The sequence below is a fragment of the Rhopalosiphum padi genome, chromosome 4, assembly GCF_020882245.1.
Source record: "Rhopalosiphum padi isolate XX-2018 chromosome 4, ASM2088224v1, whole genome shotgun sequence".
Taxonomy (NCBI): domain Eukaryota; kingdom Metazoa; phylum Arthropoda; class Insecta; order Hemiptera; family Aphididae; genus Rhopalosiphum; species Rhopalosiphum padi.
The window spans coordinates 40866531-40887376 of record NC_083600.1 but is presented as its reverse complement, the minus strand read 5'-3'; the positions used below and the strand labels follow the sequence as shown (position 1 = coordinate 40887376).

General features: G+C 27.1%; 2 protein-coding genes across 3 annotated transcripts; one reads left to right on the top strand and one right to left on the bottom strand.

The window, feature by feature from the left end:
* Nucleotides 1-5840: 5840 nt before the first annotated feature.
* LOC132929035 (polypeptide N-acetylgalactosaminyltransferase 5) lies at nucleotides 5841-12742 on the bottom strand. Of its 2 annotated transcripts, none has more exons than XM_060994068.1 (9): nucleotides 11713-12742; nucleotides 11444-11651; nucleotides 11043-11153; nucleotides 10804-10981; nucleotides 9844-10024; nucleotides 8623-8762; nucleotides 8461-8559; nucleotides 8263-8397; nucleotides 5841-8169 (listed from the first exon to the last, which is right to left on the bottom strand). In XM_060994068.1, the coding sequence occupies exons 1-9, from the start codon at nucleotides 12353-12355 to the stop codon at nucleotides 8017-8019; spliced, it is 1848 nt and encodes a 615-aa protein (XP_060850051.1). In that variant the 5' UTR covers nucleotides 12356-12742; the 3' UTR covers nucleotides 5841-8016. The 2 variants fall into 2 exon arrangements, with proteins under 2 accessions (XP_060850051.1, XP_060850049.1); XM_060994066.1 differs by lacking the exon at nucleotides 9844-10024 and adding an exon at nucleotides 10417-10597 and having other exon boundaries at nucleotides 11713-12740.
* A 5313-nt stretch (nucleotides 12743-18055) lies between these two features.
* LOC132929862 (elongator complex protein 5) lies at nucleotides 18056-20544 on the top strand. Its single transcript, XM_060995477.1, has 5 exons — nucleotides 18056-18386; nucleotides 19415-19735; nucleotides 19836-20011; nucleotides 20075-20244; nucleotides 20311-20544. Exons 1-5 carry the CDS (start codon nucleotides 18326-18328, stop codon nucleotides 20408-20410), a joined length of 828 nt encoding a protein of 275 aa, XP_060851460.1. The 5' UTR covers nucleotides 18056-18325; the 3' UTR covers nucleotides 20411-20544.
* The last annotated feature ends 302 nt before the right edge of the window (nucleotides 20545-20846 follow it).

The following is a 20846-nucleotide window of genomic DNA, read 5'->3' as shown; positions in this document are numbered from 1 at the left end:
ATCAGAATATACCTACGGCTTTTATAATATACAACACGTAATACGTATACATTAATCAATATATTCTATAGAACTAATTTATTACCAATTATAAATATTCATAGCCATATCTAATATATTATACATTTATACACGTAGCCACGTAAGTATGTTGCGACAAAGAGTGTTTGTGGTTGAACTGTTGAAGTGATAATTTATAATTTTAGGCGAAGAAGTTCAGACATCTACTTTTGTTGTGCAATATATATATCTACATACTGTACACAGAAAATACACATTTCCATCCCCACTTTAGTAACACACAGGATCATTGGCCGACAGTCGTGGATTCCAAGTATATATCTCTCTTATAGTCCTAACTACTGTATGATTGTATGAATTAATATTATATAATGTAATTTTTAAATAATTTTCACTTGATTATTGAAATACTATGTAATTGTAATATTTTAATTCAACATGAATTATAATGATTAAATAACCAAGATGTTTACCTACACACGTCTATACGTAGTACAAGAGTAAAATGAATAATGTTAAAAGAAAAATTGAACGTTAAGGGTGATGCTCAGTAAATGTTGCAGGATAAAATCTTTGTATTAAAACCTGAGAGAAGATGTGAAGGATATAATATTATACATTATTCGTGACAATTTATATTCACAAACATTTTTTTCAATTCATTCTAACAAAACCACAAATCAGGTATGTAATAACAATAATAATATTGCAAAAGTTATTAGTCAACCTTTCTTTTTTTTATACAAATATTTAAAGTTTGAACAATATTTATTTTAAATTGTTTGCGGATGTTGTGTTATATCATTATGTGATTTTTATTTTAACTTTAAAATTAAATGTGAAAGTTGTGTGTAGGTACTAATGATAAATATTTAAGAACTGATAATGAAAAGTAAGCAAAAATGTTTCAACTTTCAAGTCGAGTCTTTATGATATAGCTATAGTTTTGTCACAGCAGCGTACCTTATATTAATTGCAAAAAATATAATCAAATTTGAATTTTCTACAAGCAATGTAATACTTAATAATAATAAATGTGAAAAGTTTGTTCTTAAGTAAACACATTTGTTTTTTTAGGTGTCTGACGCTATTACCATTCTGCGATATCACCGTTAACAGGAATGTGTTGTCGTTTACAATGCGATGATTGTCCGTCACATTCAAAAAAGGTTTTGTGCTGTGATATTTTGAATTTAAATTTATTTATTTTTTTTAAATATTAGGAATTGTCTTAGAAAATTGAAAAAAATGATCAACTAAGTTATGGCTGCAGGTATTAGGACAATAGGTACAATATAATATTATATTCTTATCGTTAAAAAAATATGACATATAATATATTTTATAAATAAATAGATAGGAATATAGACGCTGTGTGTCAAACGCATTAAACTTATCAGCTGTCTCGATCTCTAATGACGAAAAACTATGTATATATATCAAACACTAATATACTAAGTAGAAAATGTATACCTATATATAGTAATAATAATAAAATATTATACACTATTTATTTGTCTATATTAAATTTTGAATGCGTCGGGTCGTCAGCGCTTTTCCGACACCCACCAGTTCAATCCACTCTGCCAGGGTCTCGACTACGCCCGTTTTCATTATTATTATATACAGGGTGATTTGTCAGACATGTTCGCCACTATTTTTGCTATTAATAATTAATTTATTCAAATTTTGATTTTTGGAATGTTTTAACATACTTAAAGTGTATATTTTTCAATTTTTTAGATTTCTAATACTAATTGAGTAGTGCATATGTATTGATACAAACTATTGTTTTTCAAATAAAAATGTTCTCTTTTTATTGTAAATCATTTAGTAGATATCTTTTTAAAAAAAATTTTAAATACCTAATTTAAAATTCGATCGAGTAGGTTTATAGTCCTTAAATTGTTTATAATTACTAAACTATACTTCTTTGAAATGGTTATGGTTTTACATAAATATAAGACATATTATGTAACATTGGATTTAATAATTTTCTATAAATTTTTAAAAATTATAAATGTTGATAAAGTAATACATAATAATATAAAATATAAATAATTAAAATATTCAAATGCCATATGCCTTATACATATATTCATATATTCCAAACTCATTTTAATGGTTTTATAAATTAGTACACAAAATTAAATAATTAAAAAACTACTCGATATTGATAGGTTACATTTTTTAGAAAATTTATTTATTAAATAATTTACAGTAGGTATATAGAAAAGGAAAGTTCTTATTTGAAAAGCGGAAATGTGCATCTCTACAGTATACTCTTTAAATGGTACACAAATTTCAAGAATTAGAAAATATAGTCTTAAAATAGATATATTTAAAAATTCTATTCATATAATTATGAATAACTGAAATATTGAAGAACCATATTCTAACCTAACCTAGTTATTTCTTGGATATTTACTCTATGTATATAATATACCTATAGATTACGCAAACCTACATTTTTGGAAATATAAAGTGATATTTTTAACAGATGACTTTTATATCAAAATGTATTGAAAGTTCTCGAAATAACTAATATTTTTTTTATCGTGGTTTATTAAGTTCTACTTATTTGAATTATTACATGTATTTTTAGTTTCACATTTACAGTTTAGATAAGCTTTGTGCGGGCCTATAATATAGTAAACGGTAATATATATATAAATACATTTTAATTGTATGAGAGATTAATGATAACTAATTAATTAATTATAATAATTATAATTATAGGAATTACTACACATTTCAAAGAGTAGCTTAGAAGCAGTAATGAAAGTGGCATTTAAACATTTAAGTAGTAAAAAAAAGATTTCAATATAAATGATGTCAAAGAAGTTGTCGAAAACAAATATTTTCAAACCTTTTTAAGCTTTAATACAAGTAGCTTTATCTATTCCTATAAGTTCAGCCACCTGTGAAAGGTCGTTCTCTTCAATGAGACGAATAAAACATTGGCTTAGATCTTCCATGACCTAAGATCGATTTACAAATTTATCTATTTTAAATATAGAGAGAGATGTAACCAACAAATTAGACGAAAATGAAACTGTAAATAAATTTGCTGAAAAAATAAAAAAATAATGTTAATTTAAATTTTAATTACTAATTATAGGCTTTATAATAATCATTTAATAGCTATGAACTGTATATTTTATTAATTAAATATGTATATCCTTCTTATTCATATTTATTTAGGTAGCTAGTCTGTAAGTAATCAGTGACTAAGTGACAAAATTTTACTTCGAAAAAAACTATTATAACGTCTATAGGTAAGGTCGTAAGGACTTATAATCAATATAAATGTTAGTGTTGATAATTAATATTGGGGGTGTGGAGGCGACTCACGGGTCGCTGGTATCATTGAAATTTAGCCTACCCAGAAATTGAAATCTAGTTACGCCTTTGAGTAAACCAATGTGTTGTGGTTTTTTCCTGTACCACATAACTCCAATCATAAAAATTTAAAATAACTTATAAAACTGTTGTATTACTTGTTTGATAAATTGGATTTTTATGCATTGTAATTCTTAGAAACATTAAAAAATAAATTATACTGTCAATCAAACATTAAAAACTTTTAAAAAAATATGAATTTATTGTTATGACTTAAATTAGTTAAATTTATTAAAAATATATATATATTAAGTACTTAAAACGTTAATACTATTCGATATAAAATTAGAATTTTAGTATTTGTATATTTATCTTTAATAAAACAGTTTGTATGTTATAGGCAAGTATAGGTATACTGTAGTATTATGGTTATATAATAATAATAATAATAGTTATTATTATTATAATAACAAATACGCACACTAAACATAAACCACCGTTATTCGACTGTCAAAATTGTTGAGGAACAATTGATTCATTATAGATAAGCTTTGGGCTTAATATAATATTTCCTAAAAATATTAAGTTTCATATTAATTATAACTTAAGATTATGCGGGAAATCATAGATCGATTTTGTTCAACTGTTTAGTTGACCTCAATTTTTCGTGTTAAGCACAAATGCACTACTTCTCCAATACTGTTGATCAGTTTACAATTTAAAACATCAAATAATATTTAAACAAGATGCACTATTTCCAAATGTTTTTATAGACATATTATTCTTACATAAGTTAAAAAAAAAAATACCAAATTTAGTAGGTATATTATTGATTATTTTATAATTGACATTATTTTTTATTTATACAAAAATAAAATATCCTGTAAACAAAAAGTTGTATCCCCTATATTAATGTATAAATAACGCCGCATTAACGCCCAAATTACTCGTCATATTGGTTCTACCAGTGGGTGTACTGCAGGTGTACAGGAATGATCCATCCTGCCGATGACGTCATGCGACAACTACATCAGACTATATTGTATTACATATAATATATTTAAGTTTCCTATATGATGTTACGAAAATGTAATACTCGTAGGTTATACTAAGTATTATTATGCTGTATAGTGATAATAGTCGTATCGAAAATGTGGGTGTATTTAGTAGAAAAAAAGCGAACGGTTTCTCAACAATCAGGTAAATGATTGAATTATGTTTTCTGAATTCTTTATTTTTTTTTTTATAAAACTTTAATGCGAATGTCTATTTAATAATTAATATGAATATCTATATTTTTTATTTGTGTACGATAAAATTATTAATTGAATGAATAACATTTTTTGTTGGTGGAATGGGGTTTATAATAGTTTCACACCCTTCGAGATCTCGTAAAATATTAGACACTTATCAAAATATGTAAGCTTATAACACGGCGCGTCGATTAGACAATTTAAGATCATGGTATAAATAGGGCCCGGACACTGATAAAAATTAACACGGTAAAGATACCCAACATTACACTATTACAATATTATTATATTATATATTTATATACATATTATATAAAAATACCAGTCGACCAGTTGATTATTTATTTATTATTTATTAACGAGTTGATAATAAATATTTATTAAATATTATTTATACTACGCAGCAGAGTTGGGCAAAATAGTATCTAGGTAATTATTCGAAAAATTCGAAAACAATATTATTCAAATAAAAATGAATTCGAATAATTTTCAAATAAACTGCTAATATAAAATACAAATATATTTAAATTCTTTACTTTCTAGTTTCTTCTTTAGATAGTTCTATATTTGTTCCATGTATAGTATTTTTTTTATTTATTTCAAATAAAAGAAAATTTACAATCGTGAAATCAAAATACAATGCTAACTGTTGTTTTTTTTTTTCGTAAATGTTTTAATTACTAAAATACCAACCATATGTTAACCAAGATAAAATTACTGAAAATTAGTCGAATTATTTTTTATTTGGATGATGCCCAACTCTGTTATGGTGTCTTAGACAGATTTTTTTTTTTGGTTGATGAGTGTGGGTATTTAATTTTTTTCTTTAGTTTTTGCAATGTTAGAACACCCACATAATTTTCATTTCACTTTATGACCCCTTTGTCCATTAAACTCTTACTACATTACAGCCAAAAAAAAGTCGCAAACTATTATATTATGCAGGCAAGGGAAAATGCAGTTATAGTGGTATCTACCAATCAACCTTATGCAATTTTCTTAAAATTTTATGGAGTGGGTAGGTAAAAAGTATTAATATTTTAAAAATACTGTGTGTTCATAAGAAGCGGAAAATTCGGGATTTTTCCTCTTATATCTTGCAGAACAATGTTAGTACATTTTATGTTCAATATTTAAAATCAAAAGATGTTTTGATTTTGTATAAATATTATTACTTGTTATAAGGAAAAGGAAATATCCAACTATAAAAGAAACAGTATACTATAATCTTTTAAATACAAAATTTAATTTTAGATAAACAAAATTTTATCACATTTAACAAAAAAAAAAAATTAAAATACTGATGATTTAACTACCTACTTAAAACAACTAATTATTGATAATAATATAAAGTTGCACCAAAGGCTCTGATGCGATTTGATTTGTTTTCTTGTGTACAAAATATAAGCTAATATAAATAATAAACAACACATAAAAATAATATTAAAATATCCATAAACGAAAAAAAAGGCATATAAAAAAAATAATACACAACATACTTTGACATTGTCTGTATAATATCTGATTGCACATAATGTTAATGGTTGGTAAAATAAAATAATATTATCACATTTTATGAATGTGGAAACGTATTGTGAAAACAAATACGTAAATGGTAAAAATAAAATAATAATCAAAAAATAAACATATTGTTTTGGTCGACATCTCTTGGTATGTTTGTGATATTAATTACATGACAATGTTTTTGATTGTATCAATAACAATAGTTAATATTATTTACTGATTTAAACAAGTAACATTCAATCATAAAATATACACAATACATATTTACAATCACCAAGGGATGCCAAACATATATATATATAAAAAAAACATTGAACATAAAAATAAAACATAATATGACTTGGAAGATTAACTAATTGCATAATATACATAATAAATCTATCAAAATCTTAAAACAAGGTTATAATAAACCGTAAATAATATTTTACGTTATTTCATGATAAATTATCAATCATTTCTAAGAAATAGTTATTTCATTCATCAAAGTTCTTGTAAAATAGAGGTCTAAGTAGATTTTTTCAATACATTTTTTTACTTTCTTTGTCTATATTTTTGATTAGTCTTTTTTTTTAAACATATTTAAACCGAAATTTAATAGTGCATTGGAAATGAACAAGTGATTTAGAATTGAATTATTAATTTTACAAATGATTGCAAAACATTTTACAAACATTTAAAATTGATCATTCGATATGGTAATTCAGTGACACAAATTTAATCAGTATAAAAATAAATGCTTATTAGATAAATTAAGATTAAAGATCAAAGATATATATTTAAAAAAAATAAAAGTAACACATAAGACACTTTCTTAGAAAGGATTTTTGTTAAAATTAAAATAAAAAAAGATTGTTGAAATTATGCAAATTATTTAAGTATAACCGATTTTCTAACCCCCATACACTTGTTTAATAACTAAAAATGGAATTTTAATAGTCTAAAAAATATATATATTATTATCTAAAAAACAACTAAGAAATTAATATTTCATATAATAAAAAAAAAGTTTTTCCTTATTTCATTAGACACATAATAAAATAACTAGATCAGTCATCAGTTTTAAATTTAAAATGAAGCTCATTATATCCTATAAGCAAGTATTTATTTATTATATTGTATATACACACCTCTCTTAAGAAGTGAACCATTTGAATTAAAAGTATGAATACAACAAGTGAAAATTGTTTTATTGACTATAAATAGTATAGACTAATGACGATTTTTTTTTTATATAGTGTTAGTGTCCATCTTATCACATGTTAATATACATAATAAACCATACAATATTAATAGCATCATATAAGTGTACCAAACTTAATATATTACATTCACAACTCCATATGGGATATAACTTTGAGCGTTTAATGACTATATTGAATTTGTTTGTATAAAAAAAGAAAAGCAGATATATGTAATAGATACATAATATATTATGTATTTCAAATTTAAATCATAGATTATATTATTATTTTTATAAGGGAGGAAAATTATTTTATAAATTTTTTATCATACAAAATATAATATTAAGTATAACTTATATTATAATATGTAAATATCACAAGTGTTTTCACTGAATCCTTTCATCGTGTTATTATATTAGTGCTTATTATAAAAAGTGTAATGTTTTGGGCAAGGATGAAATGTCTCAAAATAGAAATTCTTAAGATTCTTTTATAAGTATTTTCAAATTGTCATGGATTTTATTACTTATGATTCTGATTTGTTCGGTGGTAAATAAGGTTTTTTTTATTTTTATTTAAGTAGATTTTTTTGTTCATAAGAACTTATAAGTAAATATTTTGATCCCCAAAATGTATATATGAATACATAAACAAATAACACATGATTAAAATAAAGAGTAAAAAATTAGATTACGTTATCTTGAGCTAGCTTGCCAGTGAAAATTACTCTTCATTGTCCATTGTTGGCTACGTGAACCATCACATTCATTTAATATGGCAGCATACTGATCAGCAGACATTGAATGCTCCAAACATTGATCTGTAGTTTTATGTTTTATTGTCATTTCCTAAAAAAATTATTAATGATTAGCAAAATAACTATAACTACAAAATATTTTATAACATATCTATAGAATAGATAGAGTATATAGAGAATTTACCTTTGAATCATAAACCCAGGCTTGGTTGCCCTCAAGACCATGGCATCTGATTAGACTAACTGGTCCGACAATGTTGGAAGCATCTAAACAATTATCATCAGACATAATTTGTGACCGTTTAGTATATGCAAAAACCTGTTAACATATTTAAAGATTAATACACTAGATTTAAAACATAAAATAAATTTATTGGTTTACTTGATTGCCACCAAGACCATGACAATAACTCATGCCAACTTTTTCACCGCTTTTTCGTGACATTGTATCAAGACATTGTTGGGAGTCAACATTTTTTATCTAAACAAATAATTGGCATTATTAAACAATGATCTAAGATTAATCTTTTTTTTTTTTACTGACCTCCCCTAGATAATAGTAATCCAGTGGCATTTGTGATTCAGGATAAATATTTTCCAAGTACCAACGGAAAGACTTGCACTTTAACTTTTCTCTTAAAGCCAAACGTTCAGAAACATCTCCAACTTCAACATTAGATGCACCTAATTATGAAAAAATATTAATACACATCCACTTTTAATTTATTATTAGAAATAAATAATTAAAAATAATATACAAAATATGCAGATAACAATAATTATCTGATTATAACACTATACTCAATAAACAATGTGATCAGTAGATATCATGCAAAAAAATAAAACTATGATCCACAAGGCCATTAGTTTATAAGTATACAACATGCATTAAGAGCTAATTTTATCTAATATAACTTAATTTAATAGATTTAGGACAACTGATCCTCGAAATAAAACATTATATGCAGACAATTAACTCCTGTTATAATTTTATATACAGACAATATTGGTTCCTCGTATAATTTGTGACATATTGAATATTTTTTTTATTAGTTTAATTTTTGTATGCCAATTTTATTTATTGTGTGATTGGTATTAAAACACATTTCTATTACAACTACGCACAAAACAAATACATAGACATACAGTGAGAGCTATTCAGTATTTTATAATATATCATTGTAAAACTTAACTAACAGGTTAAATAATTGGCAATAAAAAACATAATATTTATGAAGATAAATATGATTAAGATAATAAGGTTAGGAATAGACAGGGTAGAATCTATCACAGAAGAATTTAGATTATTAATTGTCTAGAAATAAAATTATGACTAAGGGTCCATTGTACGCATACATATTTAATTTTTACGTGAACCAATTGTCCGTTTACCTAATTTACCATATGAATATAATTAATCTATGAAACTTAATAAGTCAACTATAGATATAGCTAAAAGGATAAAATAATTTCAAAATAATTATACATGCATAATGATTTTTAAATACATTATCAAACTATTGGTGGAATTTTTATTATTTAAATAAACATTCAATGAAGAGCAAAATAAAAAAAAAAGTGATTAAATAATATTCAATAACAATATTTTGTGTTTAAGTTATGAAAAATAAAAAAGATAAACATTCATAACTACGTGGTGTGGTGTGCTAAGGGTGTAGAGAAAAACATCACATTATCACAATAATACGTGTAGGGTGTTTGTGTGCTTGAAATGTTTTCAATCACATAGGAGTAGAAGGGGTACCTGGGTTTATGGCGTAGTAAAAATGTTTCCACTCATCCATCCAAACCTCGGCGAGGCGAGCATTGTTGTGGTTGACTATATGTGACGTGCCACCGGGGAAAGTGTAAGGTGTGGATTTGCGAAAAACATGACCAACATGTGAGCACGGCGAAATTTCCAAAATGCCGCCACACATCCAAATCTATGAGTGATCATTTCAATAAAGATAATATTGAAAGAAAACTCTTGGTTCATGTTGTATATGAATAAAGATGTATGTATTTAGACACACAAACACACGCACATTATATCCATTTCCTACCCCTTTCTATCAATTGTAACACACAACAATAAACAAGTACAAGTGAGGACTGTATGAATTCATACAGAATGCATGGAGGACTGTGTAAACCTTATCAATTTTATATTTTGTAGTATTAATCAGTATAATATTTTAAACCTTAAATATTATAACATGGGAACAATAATATTTAAACTAGCAAGCAACATTAATTAGGTTAGATAGTTGTTTCATGTTAGTAAATTTTAGAAAAGCGGAACGAATTTTCACAGGCCACATATATTATCCTATACCTGGATTCATTGCATAATAGAAATCTCTCCATTCGTCCATCCAAACCTCAGCTACACGGGCTGCATTGTGTAACACGATTTTCGATACGCCTCCCGGAAATGAGTATGGCGACTTGTCACGAAATACGTGACCTACGTGTGAACATGGTATTATTTCCAGTGTGCCGCCACATTGCCACACCTAGAAATATCCATATCAACTACTTTTCCCCCAAAACTATATTTCTTTAAAAGAACATTTAATTTCTACATTAAACCCAATTTTCAATTTAAATATCTGTATGGAAATTATTTATAATATAATTGACATTTTATTGATTAACCAGGTTGAAATTAAATTAAATTATATGATTTATTTCATTAAGAATTATGGTATATAATACTTACTCTGAATGACATTTCTAGATTCTCACCACCCCATATATCCATTCCCTCATCGTATGAGCCTAATTCATAAAAATAATCTTTATCAATAGAAAATAATCCACCAGCCATTGTAGGAGTTCTTAATGGTGCTGTACGATCTTGATTACGTCGTGTCATTTCTCTTTGAGGAACTCGGTACCTAAAATAAATATTAAAAATATTAAACTAAATAAACCACTCAAATTTATTAATATACATACCATCTAAAATTTAGTTTCCAATTGAATCCACCCCAGGTCATATCAGATGCGGTAACATATTCAAATGTATCGTCTGATATAACATCAATTACTGGACACACGACAGTTTTTCTAGAAAAAAAAATTATTTAAATTTTATATGAAACAAATGACTAATTTGTGGCTCTCGTCAGTTAGATACGGCTCACGTCTTGTTTATAAAATCAAAATTTAATTATCATTATTATAATTTAAATTTTTTGATATACATTATAAAAAACTATCAAATTATATAATAATGTATTTATAAGCATTTTGGCTCTTGGTATTATTGTATTTATCTATGTGGCTTGCAAACATATTTATGTTGGCCATTTTTGTTATATAATATACACACAATTATAAAAAATAGTAAAACATACCTGTTTAGTACAATTCTGGCTAGAAGTGGTTCAAGCCAACCATCAGCACATTCACAATGTGCATCCAAAAATGTTATCACTTGGCCTGTAACATGTTTTGCCCCAAGTAATCGAGCTCTTATCAGACCAGAACGTTTTTCTGTTCTTAGTACTTTAGTTTCTACGGGAAGAGTGGCAACATAGTCTTCCAATTTTTTCCCCAGAAAATCTGAAAAGGATAAATAAAATATATAGAAATCGCTCTTACACATCTTTACAACTAAAATCACCTCTTTCACTAGCATCATCTACCAACAAAATTTCTTTTAAGAGGGATCGAGGTGATCGGTTGATGACACTCCATACAGTCCTCAAAAGAGTGGACCATGCTTCATTGTGAAACACAATTACTATTGAAGTAGTGGGCATCAATGTGGGATATTGTTTAGTTTTGCATTCTCCTTGTCTTATGTCTTGTAAAGATCGATTTAGTGAGATCATATCGCTAGCTATTATGTTAAATTGATTCTCTTTGAATTTTTGTTTCATGATGGCTTCTTGTTCAGGTTTCATAGTGACGCCTCGTCCTCCTTCGCCGTGTTTACCACGCTTTTCACGTACTGGAGGCATTGGCTGCCAACGCTTCAACAGGTGACTAGGATATGTGGTGTCGTCGTTATGATCGCCACTGTGCTTGAAACGATTAAGCATGTTGTCCTGCACAGGTCCCCATCCCATTCGTGGTGCTGGGGTGGCGTCAAACAGATCATCGACGCTGCCGTCGGAATTTCCGACAGAGTTGCTCTTCGTCTTGCAGTTTGGACCAATGCATTCGGTGTAGTACATGAGCACCATAATGTCAATGAAGATCCACAGCAGCGACGTGGCAATGATTATCTTGCAAGTATGCAGACGGAACTTGCTGCGAAACATTATGGCGGAACGACTCGGAGAATTGAGAAAGAGAGCAAAAAACTTTCCTGGTCTACCTGCGCACAAACAGCACTATCATAACAGCTCTGGATCGTCTTGGCCAGTGTCCGGAGGTGACGGTTGAACGCGACGGCAAAGTACCGCCAATGTCATGTATATGCGTATATGCGCGACGGACGTCTATAGAGCGATCGGTAAGTAATAAGTTGCAGTCACCGCCAGTTCAGAATGGCATCGCAGTATGATATTCGTATCGAACGATCGCCGACGTCGTCATTCGTTTGACGTTTCACTGTAATGAGGGTAATAACGCTAATAACTATTAGTGTAATATAGTAGTAACGCAGACGGGAACACATCACCAAAAACCACTATCACTGGTTTTGAAATATTATTACTATTATTATTATTATTGTTGTGTGTACAAAACGCAGGTTTTATAGGTTAGGTCCGTACGCATTCACCGTCGTTTGATCGTCCTTCTTTATAATTGGTCTAATGCTTTATCTTAAACCGTTGTCCAAATGCTTATGCTACTATCTATGGGTATCACTGTGTATGGTCACAAAAAATTGAGCAATAGTTGTAGCAATAACCGCTGTACCTTTACTTTTTTTAATAATCTTTGGAAAATATTGAGTTTATTTGAAACATTTAAGGCGCGAAAAAAAAAACAAAATGATATATCATGGTCGAAAATTCAGAGCTTTCTCCGATTCTTCAGTAAAATTCAGTAATCCCTATCTATTATTTCTAAAGGTTCGAGCAGGATTGAACATTTGAACCACGATTAAATAAAAATATAACAAATTTAATCTACTGCGAAGGCATCTGTATACTGTATTTGTTTCACTTTGGTTTTATTACGTCGGATACTCGGATTGAATCTTATAAAATGTGAACTAAAAACCAATATTACCATGATGAAAGCTAAGGCAGTGCTAAGAAGCTAAGAAATTGTTCGCAGCCTATTAATTTTATTAATTGAAAAGTTTGAAATTCTAAAGTTGTTATTACCTCATACCTGTAATTAATATGTTGTATAGCCATTCAAATGAATCCAGGTTTGTCGTCGAACGTAAATTCAAATGATTATTGAACCTAGTTTTAAAATGTTTTGTATAAGTCAAAATCCCTATTAGAAAAGAAATAGTTTCTACTTCATTAAAAATAATATTATATTAAATATTAATTGTATTCAAGTTGTGTATGGAATGTTTAGGACATTAAAATATTTATTGTTTATCTTTTTTTATAAAATAAAAAACTACATACTAAGAATGATTCAAATAAGTTCTAGATGTTTCAGCCTTCGAGCCACACTAAACTTCTATAGTTCTATATTACTTCTAGACAGGTTTGGGAAGGGTTTCGTCACCACTTGTCAATTAACTACAGGACAATTTTAAAATAGTCATTTTTTTATTTATAAATATATATGATTTAAAAAACTAAATAAATACCTATATAATAGTCGGACAGTCGATTCTCTGTGTTGCTAATGATAAGCTTTATGCATATATTTTATATTTATTTAATATTATATAATTTATAGGTACCTAGTTAATTTACACAAAATATAAGTAATGTGCCCCCTTTTAAAAAATTCTGGTTAATAAAAATAGTTCTGCGATCATAGACAATAATGAATATAATATATCATGTTCAAATTAAACTTGTAAAATGTCAATAACAAAACAATATAATATACTATTATGTTTTAAATAGTTTTAATGGTATGCGAAACGCGACAGCCTGCTGTTATTCAACATTACCCAATCTGCAATCTGTTCCTGGTGACCGCTCGTCTCTTTTTGTGCTTATATATAATTTGTAGGTTAACCGAAACCGAGTTGATAAGTGATAACATAACATCACAGATATGTATAATAAACTAGATTGCTAACTGCTGCATCCTATCAATGTGTTTAGTTGAAGCAGACAGCAGCCATTTAATTCGAGGCCTATGGGCTTTATCACGGCCTTAGATTTGTTTGATAAGGAAGCCGATAAAAAAAATAAATAATTAAATTATAAAACAAATTTTTATTGCACGTTATTTTTCTTATTTAAACAAATTTTGTATCTAAATATCAATAACAATTTTTAACATAGTTTATTCAGATAGGTTAACAATTTTTACATGTTATAAAATAAAATGGTTTTACTGAGTTTCTGTCGTTTACTAGCAGTTTTCATAATCGAGGATGTTATTATTTTACTGTAAGAATATAATCTCACGTTAAGATAGGTTCTGGTTACTTTGTTTATAATATCGATTTTGTGAGGTCTTGCCAATAAATCTGTTGAATTCCAGCAAGCATCACATTTTGGAAATAGCGTGGTGTCTGTCGCCAGTGAGTTTTGGACATTTATCATAATTTTTAAATCCATATTTTTAATAAACATTTGTTTTTTATCCACCATAATGGTTTTAAATAATGTTTCTGTCAATTTAACAATTTTGTATACCCCATAAGAAGCATACTTCAAACCGCCTCTGTTTTTCATAATTGTAAAATATTTTGGTGTGGTATTATTTTGATAAACGTGATCATTTTCAATGTATGGATCTGTAATAGCTTCAATACAACCATCACATTTCAAAGTTGGGATTAGTTTTTTAACAATATATCCACTTATGTAATATAATATATTTTCAATAGTGATGCTATTAAAATCTAATTTATTGTACTGTTCTGCTAACAATGAAATATCAAATTCATTTTCTAAATTTTGTTCTGGTGCTTTATATTTCCATTTGATTGAAAAAAGAGAATCTTCATGAGGTGACATCAGTGTACAGTTTCCTGAGCTAAGTCTTATTGAAGTGTGCAATAAAGTACTTTTTAGAGCATGTTTGAATTGCAAACAGGTAGGATTATTATTATGACCCAATCGACCTCTCATAAATCCAAAAAAAATTTCTATTGCATCTTGGCTTAATTTGTATGTCAGAATAAATTTAAAATGTTGATTTATTAACAAATCCTTTGCTATAGCTATAGTAGATTTTATGGATGCAGCAAAACCTAATATGAATGTTTTTCTTTTACTTTTCCACAGATCTTGCCCAGTAGCTGTCTTCAGTGAATACAAATAGTCAATATTATTTTTCATTTTTGTTTCTAAGTATTGAATATTTTGTTTATTAATTGGTTGTTTAAAGCCTTTTGCATATGGGTTTCTGGAATTCAAGAAATCAAAAATCTCATCTACAACCCTGATGAATCTTATTGTTGCATCACAATTTTCAAAATCTTTTGAGGTCTTGGATAGAAATTGTAGAGAGTCTGCGACGGAACTGCTAAGTGTTTGAACTGCTAACTTTACCTTCATACTATTGCTTTTCCAATTTATATGTGAAGAGTTTATCTTGTTTGCCAATTTAAAGCCCATGTCGTTTTGCAGTTCAAATAATTTATGAATATATCTCCATTCAATAAGACTGTTGTTTGAATCTTTAAATACTCCTAGTGTTCCCAAAGCATTCCTAGCTAATTTAACATTATGGCATGCATCAGGTGTGAAATAAACATTAGCTTTAGTTGAAGTTATCGAAAAATCAGACTTGATAAAATCAAAAGGTTGGTCTAGATCACATCCTAGAGTTTTAAAAGTTGAAGAATTAGCATATGCTCCATCACAGGTGACTGCCACAACATTAATCCCAAATTTATCACATTGGGTAATAGCAATCCTAATTAATTGAGCTTGTACATTTGATTTAATTTTATCTACAAACCAATACCCAATTGGCCATTTCCATTTTTGTTTTAAGCTAGACAACATAAAAACTAAAACCTCCGTTGACTCTTTTTCACAGTCTTCAACTGTCAAACTATTACCATAGTCACAATAACCAACAAACCTTAAAAAATTTATAATAAGTTATAATATATTCAACTATGAATAATATTTTCTAATAATACATACATATGACTAACTTTATCCCACTGAACTGATTTTTTAATACTCATGGAGTCTAATATCAAACAACAAAATTTGTCTTCTTTGGGAAATTTACCTATTTCTAATAGGACATCTTGTAAAATACCAGTTTCAGCATTTATATTTGATACCCAATTTCGTATAGCACTTGGATTAGGCAAAGAAATTGAAGTCCTTTAAATTACAATTTATTTTTCAAAATTACAATTTCTGTAACTCAAATATATAATTGTTTCAGTTATTGAGGATATATACCTACCTAACATAGTTATATGCTTTTGGAGAATAAAAATAAAGTGTAGTTGCAAACTTTTTTACTTCTTCGCTGTATCGCCTTGCAGTAGGAGCCACATTACCATTATTTATAATATCTTTTAAAAAAACCTCAGTAAAATTTTTTTCAATTATATTAGTAGTTTCTCTATCAGTACAGGATCCAATAGTAGACATCAATTGCTGATAAGAATAATTTTTATTAATAAAAATTACAATATAGTTTATTAATATATAAATATACAGTTAAGTTTCACTCATCCGGTAATCAGTCATCACTAATCACTAGAGGCATTTCACATATTATAATAACTTATTAAGTGTGTACTAAGACTAAGCCAATCTTTCTCAGTTAGCATTTACGTAAATACCTCAAGTGAATTTATTTTTGTGTTCTGCCTTCTAACCGTTTGTTGTAAAAGTTTAATTTGCTTTTTGAGGTTGGCTTTTTTTGGTGTATCAAACAATTTTTTTTTAAATTTTCTTTTAATTGTTGGTGTATATGTAGGGGTATGAGGTGACTGGCTGGAATCTGCAACAAATTTAATACATGACAAAGCATTATTGTATATAAATTAAAATTGTTAACATATTTAACTTACTAGGTCCAATAAAAGTCAGATCGACAACTTCATAATTACACCCAGCATTTTCAACACCAGAATCAATAGGTAAATTAGGAGAAGTAGTTATTATATTAATTATATTTGATGAAGAAGAAACTGTAGATAAAAATGTAATTTACTTAATATAGGTAAGTAGTAGTAATAGGTAAGTAGTACAAATACAACATTGAATGTAAAGAAGAATTTAATTTTACCTGAAGAACTATAATTGTGATCAAATTTGTTGCTGCTTAAACATTTTATTGCTTTTTTGGAACAATCGAAATTGGATGGTATAGCTGTATTTTTTAATATAAGTTTTTCGGGGGCTTCAACAAATTCACTTTTATTAAAATGGAGACTGCATAAGCGTGAAAATTTTGTTGGAATGAAGTTATCTCTTTGGATAGAGTGCACCCATTTTTGTCTCCTTAACTCATCGATTGGAAATCTATAATTAAAAACAAAATATCAAACACATTATTAAAAGTGTATTTCAGTAGAGCTAATTATTTTTGATAACTTTTTTGTAAAGTATTTAGTTACCTAAATAATTTTGTAGTTGAACCAACAACCCCGTCCTTGCTACTGCATCCATCAGCACAGCACTTATATGGCATAATTGGAAAAATAGCATAAAAATATTAAGTCTCAAAACAATATACCTATTGCAAAAAACAGAACACAACAATACTGTCAACAGTGTCAACTACTCAGTTTTGAGTTTTCACAGTAGTACAGTACACAAGTCAACAGACAACAACAACAATTGATAAGGCAAAATCTACGTCGGCCTCGATTAAAATGGCGGATAATAACTTCGCATATTATCATCAGTTAGCAATCTAGTTTATTATACATATCTGTGCATAACATAAACAAGTATCAACAAATTACAATGTTTTGAGTTTTGAATGTTTTCGTTTGCTAAGACGTGACAAAATTATTAATTAAAAATTATTATAAAAATTAAAAAATATAAGTAAAGTTATGCGGTGCCAGATGCCAGTTGCCTGATGTCATTGCGTCTACATCTTGATTTTGATTTGATAATTGGTGTAAAAAAGTATTTAAAAACATCAATATATTCGTTATTATATTATTCAAGTTAATCAATTATTATTTGTTTGAATCATACACAATGAACATTTATGATAGTGTTGTAAGAGGAACACAAGCTAGTCGGTTAATACTTGTTGAAGGTGAGACAACAACAACAATTAGTACAATTTAACTATTCAAATTCATGTATATATGTATACTTGACTCTTGAGTTACTACATGCATTTAAATTGGTATATGAAATTGAGTGTATCACAGAATATTTATTGTGAGCACTAATATCTAAGATGAATAACTTTATATATTTACAGTATATTTGCTGATAATTTTTTTTTGTTGATAATCAATGATAATTTCTATCTAGGTACTTACTATTTTTGTGATCAGCAGTCAAATTACAATAAATTTGAATATTTATATTTATATAAATATAGTCATAGTGGTGTTGATTAAATGTTCTTAATAGGCATATTTCTAATATAAAAATAATTTTTTTCATTCTTGTTTAAACTGTAGTACTTTTGAAATTAACTCATGGTACACATTTTGGGAACTGCTGATCTAGAATTTATTTATTTTTTCTAATTACATAATTTAAGAAATTGACAAAATCACAATAATATTGAATTTTAAATGTGTCAATGTATACCTTGCACGGTCCAAATTGTGCCACAAGTTAATCACTTTTAATTTCTATATCAGTATATTGTTTGGAAATTAAAATTATAAAATACAACCAAGTTCCAAAAAATTATTATTATTATTTATAACTATCATTATTCATTACTTATCTTCTATAATTTATTTTACAAATTGAGTACATTTTCGTCATACCAGTAACCAGTAGGTTACTAAAATCTTAAGATAATATGATTTAATGGTAGCAGCTACTATTTAACTATGTAAAACATTGTGTTTTAATTGTTCAACATTTTTAATGTATGATACGAGTACCATATAATTAAAAATGATTATGTATTTATGTTTTAGAGGCTAATTTACATTATATACATTAAATACTGATACCTATAAATCAGTGGCCTGATAAACCATGATGCCAAAAATATTTTTCAGTCCCTACTCTTGTTCTCTTTAATATAATATAATATATTTAATAATTCTAACTAAATCAAAATCTTATTAATTGTTTTTAATTTGTTTTTTTCAGATTCATTTTTAGCCCAAGGACAGTTTCTATTACATCTTATATCGACAAATCGTAAATCTTACGACATCCATGTACTTTGTTATGAACATTTAGTGTCCAAATACCAAACTTTATTTCCCTCCTTGTCTAATATTCAGTATCATGATTGTATGACTAACATTTTATCTTTAAATTTAAGTATGTATGAAACTGTTTCAAATATAATTGAAAAATCAACTAGAAATATAGTCATTTTTATTGATTCATTGTCTATGTATTTACTTAGAACTGACTTCAGTAAAGTGTATAAAGAATTATTGGATATCACATCATCAGATAAATGTAAATCAATTAATTTTTAAAATTATCATTACTTATTAATTTTATGATATATCTTAGTAACTTGTCTATAAATAATATTTTTACTATAATATGATTTTAGTTCCTAACATTGTACAATGTGTAGCAGTGATACACAATGATGTAACAGAAGTTAATCAAATTGAACACTTGAAAAACATTTGTAAGACTCATGTACAAGTACAAAGTACTAACAATCCGTTATTTTTAAAACTAAGATTAGAACATAAAAGGTCAAACGGTAAATGTGTAGTTCAGGTAATTAAACAATTTACAGTTATATTTTTAATTTATATAATTATCCTCTTTAATTTTATCTAGAAATTAAATGGTGAATTAAAATCAGATTGTTCATTTAAACTAATAAATGACTTGGCACCACAAAAAATCGAAGAGGATAAAGGCATACCAAAAAATTTAGCTAGTTTTAAATTAGATTTACAAGACAATGAGAAGAGAGCCAAGGAAGAATTAATTTTACCATATACTCTGTATGTTAAATGTTTTTGTAGAATTGAAATTATATTTTAATTATCTCATATTTATAATTTGTTTAGTGTGCAAAATACATCCAATGCTGGTGGAATGATCCATTACGTTCCAGATGAAGCAGATGACTGGGATGAAGAAGATCCGGATGATGATTTAGAAATATAGCATCGTATTATATTATTTATAAATCATGTTATGCAAATAAAATATGCATTTTGTTATACATTGATAGGTTCATTTTCACAAATTTTTTTTATTTTATAAATTCATATGTGAAAAATAAACTTAAATGTTTATTATGTGCTTTTAAAGAATTTTCTACAAACATATATTAATTCAATAATAATATTTTTAATTCTATCAACAAACTTGCATAAATTTATCAATTTAGATATGTTGTTTTCTGTTTTCAAATGATCTCTGAATTTGTAGCCTTGTAGGTAACATTTTCAAGCCAAATGCAATTAATTGAAGGCCGTTTGAAATTAAAAATAATATTACAATTGTTAGAAATTTGGTTAGTAAAATTATAAAGTTATATAATATTTTAAAACTGGTGTGTTTTACACATTTTTCATTAGTTTTAAAGTATTCACATATA

What these genes read in the sequence shown, in the direction of transcription:
- LOC132929862 (XM_060995477.1), top strand. Translation starts at nt 18,326, where the DNA reads ATGAACATTTATGATAGTGTTGTAAGAGGAACACAAGCTAGTCGGTTA. An exon ending in TCGGTTAATACTTGTTGAAG is followed by an intron (nt 18,387 to 19,414) that starts GTGAGACAACAA and finishes TGTTTTTTTCAG; the next exon opens with ATTCATTTTTAGCCCAAGGA. An exon ending in TTAATTTTACCATATACTCT is followed by an intron (nt 20,245 to 20,310) that starts GTATGTTAAATG and finishes TAATTTGTTTAG; the next exon opens with TGTGCAAAATACATCCAATG.
- LOC132929035 (XM_060994068.1), bottom strand. Translation starts at nt 12,355, where the DNA reads ATGTTTCGCAGCAAGTTCCGTCTGCATACTTGCAAGATAATCATTGCC. An exon ending in TGGAAACTAAATTTTAGATG is followed by an intron (nt 10,982 to 11,042) that starts GTATGTATATTA and finishes TATTTATTTTAG; the next exon opens with GTACCGAGTTCCTCAAAGAG. An exon ending in ATCTAGAAATGTCATTCAGA is followed by an intron (nt 10,025 to 10,803) that starts GTAAGTATTATA and finishes GATCACTCATAG; the next exon opens with ATTTGGATGTGTGGCGGCAT.